Below are 15,248 nucleotides of genomic sequence, written 5' to 3'. Positions count from 1 at the left end.
GAGCGATACTGCATCTATGTATCTGGAGGCACTCGGTAAAGAGAAAGCACTATACCGGAAGTATGCACAAGCCGCCTTGGTCGACAGTAACGAGATTGACGAGAAGACTCATGAGCTTGTCATCATGAACATACTCGAAGCCCTTCAGAACCTAGAACGTTCTCTGACCAAGGCGTTTCTCTCAATCAATAATGTGTCTGGACCGGCTTTTTATCTTTCCCTCATGCTCCAGAAATTTGATCTTACGACTACAACGGACACTCCCGAGAACAGAAGGCTATCGTGGGCGATAGGGTCCTTTGCGTCATCTCCGAGGGGAAATCCAACGTCGCGTTGAGGAGCTGGAAGCTTTTCGGGTACTTCTTAAACGTGTATTTTCGGCGCGCTACGGGATGGAAGGAAGGGAATATGCTTCAGCAGTGTTTCCTGAAATGTCTCTTGATTCTATGGACACCCTCGACATGTCGGCTTGATCTCGATTGCGCTGGGGATTGCGGACAGTGAGAGTGCGCGCGGCCACACGGGGGGACATATAAGATGGCGTAGCGGAGAACGGAACTCTCATCTTAACTCCTGTCGAGAGAGAAACAGTGCGATGCCTTGAAGTTTGCAGCAGGAGGTCGTTTCAGAGGTTGGGGCTCGAGGGACAGTTGTTAGATACTGGAAAGACGTTGCCTAAAAGAACATTTTTCTCCTCAATGAGAAAGTGCAGCGGTAGCTTTCTGGCAATGAGTTTGCGGTTATTCAGATCTCAGTTTGCATTTTTTTTGTTCTTGTTCGAGTTGAATTGAAGTCCTCTGTTCGCTTGTTCACCTGAACCTTGATTTTGGTTGTTTTCCGCCTTGAACAACCTACCTTGTTTATATCGACTTCAGACATATTTTCTGCATTTAAAATAAATACTGAACTTCTCACCAGTCTTCTTCTCTGATCAAACCCACCAACACCGTTATATACCTACAGCTACCCACCCAGCGACAAAAGTAACACGGAACTAATCTACTACTAAACCACTACTACCCCCATGTTTAACGATCTTCTTTCCAAAGCCTCCCCGGGAGGAGACCCTCCATCATCTCCCCACGCCACTCTCGTTCACCCGGCCCTCTTACTGCTCTGGTATACACTAACATCCCTAGCCCTCCTACTTCCCGACAAGCATATGAATACAACACCTGGACACCCCTATGCCTGGAAGTTGCTTGTCACGTCCCTCCAAGAAGAGCTGTCACGGATATGTACACGAATTCCCCATGGCCGTCGAGAAGAGTACCTATATATCGCTGCTGGCCAGCGATGCATCGACGCTACTGACCTAACGCCAAAACTCTTCGCACATTACGAGAGAGCAAGGCATTTACGCATGTTCTCTTTGAGAGAGCGCGGGATACTAGCTGTGCGAGCAAGTTTGTATCTGGACCTACTACTGTACACCAAGAAGACGGCCTACATGGTGAAAACATATGAAACTGACAGCCTGCTTTACTGCAATCGAGCCTCGGCATTGCGTGTTTTCTGTACGCTCTTTTTACCCTGGTAAAGTATGGTTTCTATTCTTGTTTCTGGACAGTCGAGGTAGTACTTTCGGCTATTTACCGTAGGGTTCTTTGCATGCTCTTGTTGCTTGTCCCAGCCTTGTTCTTGTATGAGCTTCACCGGATGTTTCCCCTCAGCATTCAGCTTCATTTGGTGCTGTCAGACTTACTACTGGATATCTTATATTATGGGCCTCTGATATTGGTATCCACGTAGAGTGTTTCCTTGTGGAGGACACAATAAGAGAGACTTTCTGCAACACGAACTTAATCACTTCTATTAATAAATACATAGTTTAGCCAAAACGCTGCTGAATGATCTATGCTCCTCGCATCTCCTTATATGTCGCTATACTTCTGATATGTTAATTAACTATAGATCTACTCAAGTTTCGTAGATATTTATTTCAATTTCAAGTCGCAAGTGAAATTGGCTATGGTAATGCTGTGTGATATCTACCCCCCTGATTTTAGTTGTCCAATGGTGTTTGATCATCGCCCTGCATGTAGGTGAACTTGCTTGCTTTGTGTAACAGTTTGGCTTGGTTTGCGTGAGAATGCAAGACCCGCAAACCTTGCATGAAAAGTGAAAGGGCGAGTGAATCGATAGCGGGCTTTGACATGTTTTGTAGTAAGAGCGCAAGAGGTCTTTGATGTATAATTGAATGAAACCTGGAGCATGTGTACATACCGGCTTTGTCAAAATGGACTGTAGGTTTCAAAGTTTGCCAATCCGTATGTTGGACTTTGGCTTTGTTTGAAGCTCTCATTAACTGATCCCATGGCATATTCAATAGAGCTAGTCAAATCAGTAATGGTATAAATTGATTCCATCTTCTTCAACTCTTCCTCTTCTCTCTCCTCTTTCAAATCCTACCATCATCATTGCCCTTATTATTACTGTCTTCCTATTTTTTCCACCATGAGCCTGAAACGTCGAGGATCCGAGCTGGATCGTGAAGCGAAGAAAATGAAGTCTGACAACAGAAATGGGGACGATGCAGTCTCATTCAGAAGTTGGGTGCAGGATACCCAGGCTTCGCCTCGTCAGGCTGTCACTGATTTGGCCGACTTGCCCCAAACGGCTCGCGAGCAAGTCAACTATCTACTACAAGCTCTTAGTGATATCCCCCCAGAGACTCTGTACAAAGTCAATATCTTTGATCAAATCAACGCAATCAACTCAGATGGTGACTCGCCGCCTGGATTTACATTCAAGCCGCCTGAAATAGAAATCATGGTTGGCCATAAGCACGGTACATTTTCCCACTGCTCTTGTCTCAAAGTTCAACCTGCTGATTAGTCTATCAGGAGGTGATTCTACTCACGACTGCGAGGACCCCGCCTGCGATAAATATTTCGCCAAAGCTAAAGCCATACCTTATGCCGATGGTTACCGTTACTTTTCAGTCTAGGTCGTAGAGCTGAGAAACTACACAGGTGGCAGGTATTGGCTTCCATGTACTGAGTGGGAGCATGGTAGATCAACATTTGAAGAAAAGCCTTGGAAGGAGAACTATCTACGTCAAGTACAGAGCGTCGTCGGAAAAGTCGCGGTTTCTCGCAACCGAAAGGTACTCGGTTGGTGGGTGCGTAAAATTACTCATGCTGAAACCCCATTTGAGCCATTCAGGGGAAGGGAGGAGGCTAGGGAAGAGTTTCTTTCAGGCTATGTATCTTGGACTGGAGCATCTCGGAATGCTTGGTATTTTCGCTGATAGTTACTGAAGAATGGCCTCGGCGATTTTGCTTGTATGGTCTGAGTAAGTCGGAAACCACTGTGTTAATTGCTCAGAGAATGCAACAAGAGGTAGAGGTAGTGAGAGAAAGTCAGAACTTTATGTATCATGGTGAGGGAACTTGCGTGTCATATTTAGAGGGACCAGCTGTTCTCTGAATGCCAGAAGTGTAGTGATACCTATCAGCGAGAGCCAGAGAATATAATGGCGGTCTGATTGCGATATTCGATGAGTAGTATTGATATACGAGTCCATCTGTTACCGAGATGTTGCGTCGCCTCTAGTCGAGAAAGAATGAGAGTATCTTGTTCCCAACGTCATACACAACTTGAATCAACAAATCGCCTGTCGCTTTCACGATGCCACACTGGCAGTGGCAGCGATACCAACTACGCGCCGCCAGGGCGAACATATCAATCATAGCAGGGTACCTTCACAACTATTTGCTGATTGGAGTTCAGACCGCCAGCGAGGGCCACTGTCAATTCGCCATAAACGTCCCGGCATATGAAAAGCAACCACGCAGAACAACAACATTGTTGGCGAACCCCAAAGATTCATCCAACTTCTCCCGACTTGGCCATCTCTACATCGCAATATCTTCCATACAACCGCATCATCACTTTCTCAAGCATCAGCACCAGCAACCCGAAACAAAACACTTCGCTCTTTCATCTTCTTTTCACACCAATATAGGACATCAACATGGCGGATCTCATCGACCCAGGCACCATGAAGCTGGTCCTTATCGTCTCCCTCCTGTGGATCATCTCATTCACCCTCCACACGCTCTACGAGATCAACGATATCATCTTCTACTCCATTGCTATCGGAACTTCCTTCGTTGTCGTCACCGCAAGCTGTGTCTGCCTCTCGGGCCTTGCCGTCATCGCGGTCTATTTTTCAGTCCTGGCCAACGCTGCGATTCTTTGCATCATTGTCATGCTCATTCCGGTCCTTCAGTATTTTCTTCAGTGCATTTCATCTTTCTTCACTGGTATTAAAAATCTTTGCGATCGAGTAATCGGGTTCTGCGATGCGGTTTTCGGTTTCTTGGACAACATTAGTACTGCGGTGCAGTTGTTTCCCCCGTCATTTGACAGATTCATTTACGGACCTCAAGGTCTTGAGCCCCTCACTGATGAATAAGCGGTTTGTGAGCGGTCTGTTAGTGAACTGAAGGTACTTACATTCTTGTGAGGCGCAGTGAAAAGAAACGCACTTGGTTTCGTCGGTTGCACATTGGCAGTGCTCTACATGCGCATCAGGTAGAGACGAATTCCCCTTGGCAGTGATTGGACCGTTGGTATCTATGCGGCAGGAGAAGATAGTCCGTATGTAGTGCACTGCAGAAAAGAAAAGGCTTGCTAAATTCTCCAGGTCAGCTTCTCCCGTGATGCCGTCGACTACAGTCTCGGCTAAATGTATACTGTCGCCATCGTCTGTCTTGGAGAGGTCCCAGTCTCACAGGAGTCAGCCGGGCCAATTAAACCATCTACCTATTCTGATGTCAGATCCCTTCAAGATGATCAAAGGAGGTAATCCCGGTAGGATCCTGATGGATTGATGACCACGACCTCACGGTTCAGACGCCACATGATTTTCACAATCGAAATTCCTCAATTAGTATGCACAGACGATTCCGAGCAGGAGAGGCAAGTAAATGTAAGAACTTTATACTAAATACTGAAAGGAGTTCGGTAAACTTAGGTAAATTTAGGGAAGATTTAGTAGGCACTTTTAACTCATTAGTTTTGTCAGCCAAGATTAGGGTTAAGGTTTCTTGCTCGATGAGGTCAAATTACTTCTAGGTACCGTTGAGACCATTGCGTGTGGGGTAAGTGCGGAGAAGTGGGCGTGATAAGGAATTTCGTGGCGTTTCAATTGCCGGCCCTATTTTTGGTGTCTTATCTGACAGGAAGCGTCAGATGATAAGCCCGGAGATGTAGTCAGGATACCATTACCAGAATAGGAAATGATATAAGAAGAGACTAACATAACGCCCCTCCCCCCTTCAGCAAGCGACGCCGATAAAGAGTCATTCGCGAGGTTGGTAATAATGATAAAAGGCTCAAATGGCCCTCTCTACTCTGCAACAATGTAGTTGGAATACAGGACTTGCCATTTCGCTGCGTCAATTGCTCACTTCAGAATCAACAAAACCAACCACTCTACAGCTCTAGATATCCTACAACATGTCTGCAAAGGTAGCTCCGGCCCCGGCGAACATCCCCTCTCCTGCCCTCACCGCTCTTGACAACCTCGAACTCCCGGACTTTGATCCCTCCATCCACCTCGCTTTCCAGGCCCCTACTCGACGCCACACCTTCCAGGACCTTGGGCTCCCGCAGCCAGAAAATGCACCCGACCTCTGCGTCACAGAACCTTTTCAGCTCTTCTCGGAAGAAGGAGTGCGCATGCTCCGTCGTGAGATGCTGAGTAAACCAATTCTCGACAAGTATCTCCGTTCATGGGATCGTGCGCCTGCTTACATCGCGGGTCATGAGAAGGTCAGTTCAACACCACTGTGACAATATTAAAACTAAACTAATTGCAAAAGACTGCAAAGTTTACTCTTCAGGCGTGGCAACATCCCGCGACGCAAGCTGCCATCGATCACGCAGCTGGTTTCGGCCTCAGACTCTTGCGACGCGAAGCCGATCTCGGACTCGTAAACATCCAACTCGGCCCCGAAGGTCTCACCGGCGTCTACAAACTCACCGAAACACCCTCAGCCCCGCTCTCACCCCAAGAGATGCAAAAGTCCAGCTACGACGATATACCAATTGACGCTTGGCACAAAGACCAAGTCCCGGTTGTATGCGTCGTGATGCTCAGCGACACAAGCAGCATGCAAGGCGGGGAAACAGCTATACGCACAGGAGATGGTTCCATCGTAAAGGTTAAGAGTCCAAGAGTGGGAGGCGCTGTCATCATGCAGGGTGGTTGCACTGAGCATGCTGCTTTGCGAGCGACGAATGTGCCTGAGCGTTTGAGCATGGTGAGTAGCTATGCATTTGCAGATCCGAACTTGGATGATCAGTACACGTCGCTTCGGAGTGTAGATTTAGGAAATGATGATATTCCGACGTTTTGTAATATTTTCTTGCAAGAGAAGTTGCTTAGGTTGAGGGGGAGGATTGATGCGGTTCTGGAGACGCTTGTTGAAAAGGAGAAGAGGGGTGAGATGGTGGAGAGGAGTGAGTTTGAAGGATGGGTCAGGGAACAGACGAACTTTATGAAGAGGAGCGCTTGGGAGATGTATGAAAGGGTGCCAAATTACTTGGGCAAGGATGTACCTGAGGATGTCATTCGAGATTACCTGAGATGAAAGGAAGATGGAAGTAGCTTGATAGTTGCAGACCTGTTTATTTAAATTGACTTTCTGTATCGCCAGCATCACTCACAACTTGCAAAAAGACTCAAAAAGAATTGATACACGATAATGGAACTCGTTTGCCTCGACACGGGATCGAACCGTGGACCTTGTCATTACTAGTGACACGCTCTACCACTGAGCCATCGAGGCGCGTTCTGATTGGATGAAACTCTTCGTCGCTCCTGAACACCAAGATTCTCTCCAGACTGACCGGTTTTCCTTGACGCCAATTGCAAACTGTGGCAGAGGTCACTTTTGGGGATGACTATTGAGCTGGATGTCGTCATTCATATCGCTATAAAGTTTAACACTCAAGGTATCGAGTATAATTGGTGCAGATCGCAATACTCAACATTGTTCATTCGTGAAACACTGCAGGACTTTGCAGCCCAGAGGGCGCATCCTTGAAGTCTCAAACACTACTCAACGGTAACGACCATTTTCCCATTAGCAGCCCCATTCTCCATTGCCCTATGAGCAGCGTGTATCTGCTCAAAGTCAAACACCCTCCAAGGCTTTGCATCAATCTTCCCTTCGGCCACCTTGAGCATAATACTCCTCAACGGGACGTCAGACACTGGGAACTCTTCAGTCCCAAACACAAAACTTCCAAAGAAGCTCAAGTGAACTCCACTTGCCATTTGCAGCAGCGGATTGAATCCCCGCGACTCGTCAGGCCCCGGTGGTCCATTAATGGGATCTAAACCTCCTAGCCATCCTGCCAAGCAGACCCGACCATCTCGACGGACTAGTTGCAGTGAGTCGACAATTGTGCTGTTTCCAACCAAGTCCAGTACCGAATCGAACTTGTTGAACTGCCTGCTTCCATAGAGGTGTTGGCTCAGGTTGGGCGTTTCGAGGACTGTTTCCGCGACTCCGAGGTCTCGCAACATGGCAAACTTGGCTTCGTTGCGAGATGACGCAGTGACGATAGCTCCTGCATCGACAGCGAGATTGATCGCCGCTCTTCCAAAAGATGAGGTAGCACCTCTAATAATAATCCTCTGTCCACGTTGTAGATGTAGGTTTCGAAATAGGCACGTCCAGGCTGTAGCATAACTTTCAGGCAGCGCAGCTACATCTGCCCAAGACAGCGGTAGTCGTTCTCCAGGTTCGCCCAGTGCGACTATGTTGTTCGTATTTGCGACGGTATACTCTGCGTAACTACCGGGTATAGTCCGACCAAGGCCGCCCATGAGTGCTGCAACTGGTGTTCCTGTAGCGAACTCTCCTCCTGGACACTCTTCAATAATTCCGACGCATTCGATACCGCTGATAGGGACCGACTCTGCCCATTCGCCGCGGCGCATATGCATTTCTGCGTGGTTGATGCCGAAGGCTTTGATGCGGATAAGTGCTGTGCCAGGGACTGTTGCTGACGGTCTGGGGAGGTCTTTGATGACTAGGTTCTCGACTGGACCGAACTCGGAGATCAGTATAGCTCTCATAGTAGAGGAGATTTTTGAAATAGATATAGATGGCCTTTTGATAGGAAGGATTGTGGTTTGATGAGTCTGACTGTTTTAATCTATAGTTGCGATGTGTTGCGGCAGTTCGGATGTCAATGCAAGGACAGAGGCTCATATTTAACAACTTGTCTATTGTAGATCAAGCGCTACAAACGTCATCCCGATACAGGTGATTCCATGATTTCTGTCATCTTCAGGGCGCGCCTTTTCAACTGTGCTTCATATCAACTTTTGAGTGACTAACCGTTCGTTGTTAATTGACGCTGACTCGGAATACTTATGTTGTTGGCCCGGCCTGACGCGATTCGCCATCATTTGTAAGCGCTTGTACTGGTACGGCCGCTACAGGGTAGTTTCAACCAATCCGTGGCTTTGGTAGTGCATTATCCAATCAACACTTGTCGGTACCATGACAAACCTCTCCGTTGAGGACAACCATGACCTCACAGTGTGATCGTAAAATCTGTGCACCTAGTCGTTTCTTGTCGAGTGCAGCATTTGTGCAAGCTTGGTCAGAGATGGGATATGTGCTTCTTCGTATGTCATCGCACCAGGGCCGCGTGAATGGTTCATTTGTTAACTATCTAGTACTATCGGCTGAGGTACCGAAGAACAAAGAGAAAGAGTTAGAAATGTCCCTCGAGCTATACGAAGTCATAGTTCATAGAATTGAGTTAAAGCGATGCATCGAACACTATGTCAAGGCTGTATAAGCCTTTTTTCTCACGCGCAAACAGCAGTGATCCCCTTGTTTTAGGAAGTAACCAGTACAGCTGGTTTGTAATAATGATGAACTTCGAAACAGTGGCACTGACAATTTAATCACCAAACCTATAAGATCCACGATCTTTGTACCTTTCTGTCAACAATGCGTCAAACACAATCGCAAGGTCAAACGGAGCATTTGCTACCGGCTACAAAACTTCCCAAAAATCATTCTATATAAAATTTTGTGTTCTACATTCGTACCTCTCACCGCCACCATGGAGAAGAAGCTGCGGGAGATAAAGATGGAGATCATGCAGGATCGATTGGATAGTCTTGAATTCCGTCTAGAGGAACTAGCCAATAGCTTTGCGCAGCTTACCACCAAACAACTCAGCAAGGAATGACCTAGCTTCTGATATTCTGATCGCAAACACTGATCAATATCTTGCCTACTTTAACAGAGCCGAGTTCATTGACTACGCGCAAGAAAGTCGGCAGGCAATGCAGTTCAAAGTCGATGAAAACAACACAATCCAGCGCATCTACCGCGAGGCCAGACACCACCGTCAGATGACAGAAGAAGAGCGCCATGACCGCTTATCTGATGATCGAATCATTCTCTTCATTTCTATGTAGACGCGGGAGAATGTTGTCGAAGGAGCGGCGGCATACTCTAATTTGGGTCGTCGAGGTGTGGTATTGTATAGTCAAATTGATCAAGAAATCGCTCGTAGATTTCAGGATGGGATGCGGATAGTGGTTGGATTTGTGATTCCGTCATCGTCGCTTTTCGTTGTTGGTAGTTGCTGAGTTGTTGATGGCTTTTGAAGAAGTAAACGTTGAATGCGAAAATATGGGTTATGTTATTCTAGGTATGTAAACATCCCGCACATTAGGTCTGCGGCTAAGCTAGTTACTACCCTTCAGTACCCTGTTGAGAACTTATCAAGGTCAGCATGTGTACCACTGGGAGAGGCTTTTGTTCTTGGCTAGGTAATAATGCCGGTACTGAACATTAACTGGTTTGTGTTTCAACACTCGATGTAGTTAAGTAAAGGTCTGAGTGCACTAGAAATATAAATAGGATTTCCATTCTTTAGACTCTTTATTCAAGTTGGTACGGTCAAGTAGAAATGGTTGCAGAACTTGAGTTAGATCCTGACTGGTCCGTTATTGTCTGGATTAGCACAGGCATTTGGCAGTCTCAAACTAGTGTCGGGGCTCTCACAACACCGCAATTGCTGCCGGTCTCTGACCAGAGAATTCTCCAACATCCTACGGACATATTTGTATTCCCTCATCAAAAGTTCGAGCTATGGTGCATCTTCCTCTACTAGATGAAAATCATGACAACTCATGGTGGAGAGTGAGGAATTGGTGTCAAACAAAGACTCTGTGAATAAAGAACATTCTTTGATCGCTTATCAAAAGAGTCATTCTTTCGACGCAGATGTCTTTACTGTTCATTTCTTTGAGCCAAGTCTGCAACATCTTTGCTGAGAATCATCTTGGACTTTAAGGAATTTGGCTGGCGATTGACACTGAGAATGGCTCAATGTGACGGCTGCTTAGTGAAATGCTAAAACGTCTCGATTTATTCAAGGTTTAATACGATATTGCGCTTCCAACTATGCCATTTCTCTACCTAAACTATCGAGGCTTAATCGCATTTGCGAAGAATCTAGTCAAAACCTGCGGATCTAACCTGTCTCCCACGCCCATGGCTTTGGTGTGCGATGCCTTAGTCTCTGGTAGAGGTATCCCTGGTCATTCTAAGACCCGTCTCATGGTGCTTTTAATTGACGGCCAACGTTGAATATGCAAGCAAGTGCTGGTAGTCAGTAGGCAAGGTTCTCTTAGGATACTCTGGCTCTTACTGGTTGTCTACTTGTGCAGCTGCTTTACGGGCAGCCACTCTGGCTCTGCGAGCCGCTTCCCGAACCTTCCAATCCGCCAAAGCGGCCGGAGCGTAGTTCACAACCTTCTCTTCAGGCTCCCATCTGTCGTCCTTAGGCGAGTATCCAACCCACTGACAGTGATAACGGATTTCGCCCTTGGCCCAGCCCTTTGCCTTGACTTTGAAGATATGATAAAGTCGCAGACCTGTAACTTCCTTCCGACCACCAAGGTCTTCCCAGTAAGTATACAGAGCTTGGGGATCGATCTTCTGGATGAAGTCCTCACGTTCCCAAGACTGTGGGATGTCGTCGTCTGTCCACTTGACGAGAATCTGGACGGTGCTTTCCAAGCGGTCCACTCTGTGCCGAATCAGGGTGTCGATTTCATCGGCCATGATGTCTGTGTCGGAGAGTGATCAGTACTACTGTCGAGAGGATAAGTCTTTACTCACGTATTGGTAGTGTTGATGTCTGTGAGTGGTGATGTTTGCGTGTTGACTTTTGAGAGTAGATTACAGGTTTGATCGGTCCCATGGATGGGCATTTAAGGATATACGACAGAAAGCGAACAGACTTTCTACTCTTAGACCATTGGAACATCTCCCCAACAATATGCCACTGTCGCCAATCGAAGAAGACTTACATAAGTCAAACCTACAATGACTGTTGCTGTGAATGGCCTTTAGTAAACCTGGCTTGGGTGAGTCTCGATGTGACGGCCGCGTTCCAAAGTGCTACTACCTCATTTCACTCAAAGCTCACTATGGCATCGCAAGCCCAATTGCTCTCTTCTCTAGCATGATCGAGGCTTGGTTACATGTTCAAACGCTATAAACCTCTTTCAAGTTATCTATTGTATCTCTCAACTGCCTTAGCCATTTCCTCCTTAGTCAACTCACCTCCAAGTAACCCAAGTCATTTATCCCGACTTTGCTCTAAGGGTTCGCCGCCGGATTGTTCTGTTCACCAGCTGCTCGACTAGCCTCAAACTCAGCAAGCACATCCTTGGCAATCCTCATTACCTTTTTTGGAGGCTCCAAGGTTGTATCCTGACGCGTGTCCGAGTATCCCACCCACTGGCAGTGGTAATACCATTTGCCCTTCTTCAAGACTCTAGCAAGAACCTTGAAAACGTGGTAGTGTCGTAGATACGTAGCATGACCACGGCCACCGTATTGGCGCCAGTACCGATACACTGTTTCGCTGGCGGTTTCTTGCAGGAGAGCCTCGGGTTCCCATGTTGGTTCGTCGTAGCCTTTCCACTTGACGAGAAACTGAAATGTCTTTTTATTTCTGTTGACTCGGTGGCGGATGAAGCGCTCTATTTCGTACTCTTGATCATCTTGATTGGCGGCCATATTGTATAAGAATAAGCAGTAGCGATTTTGAACCTGATGTATTATTCAAATATCAATTCTTTTGACGTCTTGTACTTTGGTGCATCGTCATTTGGTCCTGCAGATGCGATTTATACAGTTTCACGAATCGCAAACATGGCATACAGTAGACAAAGGTGTGCCCACGTTCCCAAATGAGTTGTTGTTCGGTAAGACCATCGATTCTGTTCTTTGTCCATTTTGACCATCTCTTTAAGAACATACCACCATTCACATATCAACAGAACATGTACAAGGCCCAGGAACCGCAGTGTTCTGTATGCAGCAAACTTCGTGTGCAAGATGCTGCTCTATGTTAAGTGTTGAGATACATCATGCTTGCCATACCGCTCTGTACACCAGAATAGAGAGATGTAGTCAACATTATCAAGGCCTGAGAGTCGGGCAAGGTACATTATTTTAACCATGAAACCCTGAGTATAGGGAATCTGTGATGGTGATGATCTGTGGGTCAAGAACTTTTGTTAAGGAGGATCTCAGCGCTTGGACTGGAGTTCTTGGCATTGTCTTGAACGGGAATAGATAGGCCATCGCTTAAAATAATTCATTTTATTACCGCTATTAATAGTCTGAAGGATCAGAGTGGAACAATCCTGTATCGTATAAATGTCTGAGTTTGACTAAATGATACACCGCGTTATGGCCGATGCAAGGGCTCAAGAGTTCAAATACTGATGAGTACCCATAGAAGCACATACACTCGACACTTACATTCTCGTTCACATATAACTTTTCAAAAGGTCTCTCTTTAAAATTCGTTCATCAAACGTCACTCGCTCAACCCAATAGAAAAACAAAATGGCACGATCAATCGCCCTCGCAGCTCTTCTCTTGGCCCTCCCTATCGCAGCGCAGCCGGAGATCACTTCTACCCCTGCCGCAACCGCTGCTGCCCCCGAGACCACCGAGATTACTTCACACCCTCCCGAAACCACTGAATACACGGTTGTGTCGACGATTACACGCAGTAACGGTATTGACTATTATGCCGTTCCGATCAGCAAATCTAATGGAACTACTACCGGAAGTGCTCCTTCGGCGACTGTTGATGTGGGTAACGCTGGGGCTGGATTGATGGTTGGGACTGCTGGCGTTGTTGCTGGAGTTGTTGGCGCGCTTGCAATCGTGCTGTGAGAGGCTGCACTGTGAGAATGGGAGTGATGGACTGGGATTTAGGGAAGTGGTAGGAGGGTCACGACGTTGGTCGTGACATCGTATTCTGGCTCAACTACTTTGTTGCTATTCTGTAATGCCTCACGTACAATTAGTAACAAAACCAGTCTTAATCAATTCTCTGTTCCACTTGCTCCCGTTAGACGAGTAGAAGCTGTCTTGCCACTTAAAAATGTCACTTTCCTCAATTGCACTAATGCTATACCCGTTGGTTTCTGGTAGCCTGGATCACAGCCTTTGGCTGACACTGGCCAACGCTCAAGCTCAAACGCAACAAGGCGCTGCGCCACAGGATTTATCTTGTAACGCGTCGCGAAGATCACATAAGAATTGATCGACTGCTATGATCTCCCTGCTGTGACTCAGTAGATTTGTGAACACTACGTTAGGGGTGATGGCCACCGCGAAGCAAGGGCCCATCATGACAGTGCCTATGGCGGATGAAAAGTTGCACGGAAAATCTCTCAATAAAACATTTTAATTTTCACAGACAGCACCTAGTTCTGCCGCGGCTGCAACTCCAGTCACCAAACATTCATTCAATCCATATAAATAGGTCCAAGTCGAGAGTGGGTCGCCTTCGATGAACATTATTTTGAAATACAACCCCAGTCTGTAGTTTTACTATAAACTCTCATACAGTCCATCATAAAGACACTGTACCCTATGATAAAACCGTTGTGCTGCGGCTTCCAGAGTTGATGTGGCATTTGGAACTCCAGCGCCCAGCAAACGTACCACCCGCGCGCATCAGTGTTATAGTGCAGAGGCAGTGGACCAGAACCCTCTCACTTCAGTCACTGCCAGAACTGGATTAACAGTTTCGCCAATAGCACCTTGACCTTGGGACGCGTCCAGGTAGCCGCCAAGGCACGTTTGACGAGACGTTATGCTGTCAGTGGCAGATGGTTCATGTTGCTCCGTCACACCGCTCACGTTAAATAACAACCAACCTTTCGTCTTGCTTTCTTCTTTCTCCCTTCTGCCTTCTTCATCATCACAAGAACTTCCTACCTTCACAAACAAAAACTTCATCTACCTTCATCATCACAACAACTTCATCTACTTTCACCAACAACAACTCCATCCCTCGCGTCGGACATAATCATCTGCCCATTCATAATGGCCACAACAATTTCAATTGAGTCACCAGTCGGGATCGAAATGATCCTTTCGGCCCTTGCCCTCCTTGCCCTCACTTGGATCACTTACAAGCTCCTGCAAACTGGCAAAGCCGAGCCAGTCTCCCCTGTTTGTGTAAGCGCCCCCAACTCGATAACGCACCAACCTCTAATTCATCTACAGGACCCATTCACCGACGAGCTCCCACCTCTTGGCCACAGAGCCTTCAAGGCGGCTGAGCTTATTCCTCGCCGTGAGCAAGAGGCAATGAAACAGCAGATCGACGTCCTCGAACGACGCCGCCAGGCAGCTTTCACTCAAATCGGAAAGATCTACGCACGCCGCCTTCAGATCGACAAAGCCCTCGATAATTTGGTCTACGACTTGAGCAGGGAGTTCGGTCCCGACGATATGGAACCGGTTTTTGGGATGAAAAAAAAGATTCGTGACCTATCACGAGAGATGGAGCAATGTTATGGCCAAGTTGATGACCTATGCCATCAAATGCATCAGATGATGGTGATGCGACTCAATTTGCGTCGAAAGATTGATCGGCTCGACTTGCAGATGGAGTCCGCGAGACTGGCTGAGATCATGTATCCCCATATAATCCCGGCGGAGGCTCTGGGAGATCAGGAACGGGAGATCGAGAAGCGAAGATGATATGGGGATTCATGTTGTTGCTATTCCACTTCGGGGGACATCTTCTGGAGGCGACATTTCAGATGACACAACGGCTCTCATCTCTTCTAAGCGTCCAAGAACTGGCATGAAGCCCGATTTTCTCTGCCTTCAAGGTTAAACGGCATAAATGTAGATGCCCAATAA

The 15,248-nt window shown here is 47.0% G+C and overlaps 8 protein-coding genes and 1 non-coding gene across 9 annotated transcripts; 5 read left to right on the top strand and 4 right to left on the bottom strand.

The window, feature by feature from the left end:
• Nucleotides 1–2,457: 2,457 nt before the first annotated feature.
• Nucleotides 2,458–2,950, top strand: FPRO_12523 (uncharacterized protein; the record flags this gene model as incomplete). Its single annotated transcript, XM_031224329.1, has 2 exons — nt 2,458–2,791; nt 2,847–2,950. 2 exons carry the CDS (start codon nt 2,458–2,460, stop codon nt 2,948–2,950), a joined length of 438 nt encoding a protein of 145 aa, XP_031089599.1.
• A 1,029-nt stretch (nt 2,951–3,979) lies between these two features.
• Nucleotides 3,980–4,423, top strand: FPRO_12522 (uncharacterized protein; the record flags this gene model as incomplete). Its single annotated transcript, XM_031224328.1, has 1 exon — nt 3,980–4,423. One exon carries the CDS (start codon nt 3,980–3,982, stop codon nt 4,421–4,423), a length of 444 nt encoding a protein of 147 aa, XP_031089598.1.
• Nucleotides 4,424–5,469: 1,046 nt separating this feature from the next.
• FPRO_12521 (uncharacterized protein) lies at nt 5,470–6,605 on the top strand (the record flags this gene model as incomplete). Its single annotated transcript, XM_031224327.1, has 2 exons — nt 5,470–5,784; nt 5,835–6,605. The coding sequence occupies 2 exons, from the start codon at nt 5,470–5,472 to the stop codon at nt 6,603–6,605; spliced, it is 1,086 nt and encodes a 361-aa protein (XP_031089597.1).
• A 126-nt stretch (nt 6,606–6,731) lies between these two features.
• tRNA lies at nt 6,732–6,803 on the bottom strand. The gene has a single exon. It is a non-coding gene; the product is annotated as a tRNA-Thr (tRNA).
• Nucleotides 6,804–7,072: 269 nt separating this feature from the next.
• Nucleotides 7,073–8,101, bottom strand: FPRO_12520 (related to NADPH quinone oxidoreductase homolog PIG3; the record flags this gene model as incomplete). Its single annotated transcript, XM_031224326.1, has 1 exon — nt 7,073–8,101. The coding sequence occupies one exon, from the start codon at nt 8,099–8,101 to the stop codon at nt 7,073–7,075; it is 1,029 nt and encodes a 342-aa protein (XP_031089596.1).
• Nucleotides 8,102–10,703: 2,602 nt separating this feature from the next.
• Nucleotides 10,704–11,123, bottom strand: FPRO_12519 (uncharacterized protein; the record flags this gene model as incomplete). Its single annotated transcript, XM_031224324.1, has 1 exon — nt 10,704–11,123. The coding sequence occupies one exon, from the start codon at nt 11,121–11,123 to the stop codon at nt 10,704–10,706; it is 420 nt and encodes a 139-aa protein (XP_031089595.1).
• A 540-nt stretch (nt 11,124–11,663) lies between these two features.
• FPRO_12518 (uncharacterized protein) lies at nt 11,664–12,086 on the bottom strand (the record flags this gene model as incomplete). The annotated part of the gene is made up of 1 exon (XM_031224323.1): nt 11,664–12,086. The coding sequence occupies one exon, from the start codon at nt 12,084–12,086 to the stop codon at nt 11,664–11,666; it is 423 nt and encodes a 140-aa protein (XP_031089594.1).
• An 837-nt stretch (nt 12,087–12,923) lies between these two features.
• Nucleotides 12,924–13,259, top strand: FPRO_12517 (uncharacterized protein; the record flags this gene model as incomplete). The annotated part of the gene is made up of 1 exon (XM_031224322.1): nt 12,924–13,259. One exon carries the CDS (start codon nt 12,924–12,926, stop codon nt 13,257–13,259), a length of 336 nt encoding a protein of 111 aa, XP_031089593.1.
• A 1,161-nt stretch (nt 13,260–14,420) lies between these two features.
• FPRO_12516 (uncharacterized protein) lies at nt 14,421–15,083 on the top strand (the record flags this gene model as incomplete). Its single annotated transcript, XM_031224321.1, has 2 exons — nt 14,421–14,555; nt 14,604–15,083. 2 exons carry the CDS (start codon nt 14,421–14,423, stop codon nt 15,081–15,083), a joined length of 615 nt encoding a protein of 204 aa, XP_031089592.1.
• Nucleotides 15,084–15,248: the final 165 nt, after the last annotated feature.

This window comes from Fusarium proliferatum (assembly GCF_900067095.1).
Source record: "Fusarium proliferatum ET1 genome assembly, contig: FPRO_scaffold015, whole genome shotgun sequence".
Taxonomy (NCBI): domain Eukaryota; kingdom Fungi; phylum Ascomycota; class Sordariomycetes; order Hypocreales; family Nectriaceae; genus Fusarium; species Fusarium proliferatum.
Note: the sequence above shows the minus strand (reverse complement) of the source record. Positions and strands in the feature narration are given on the sequence as shown.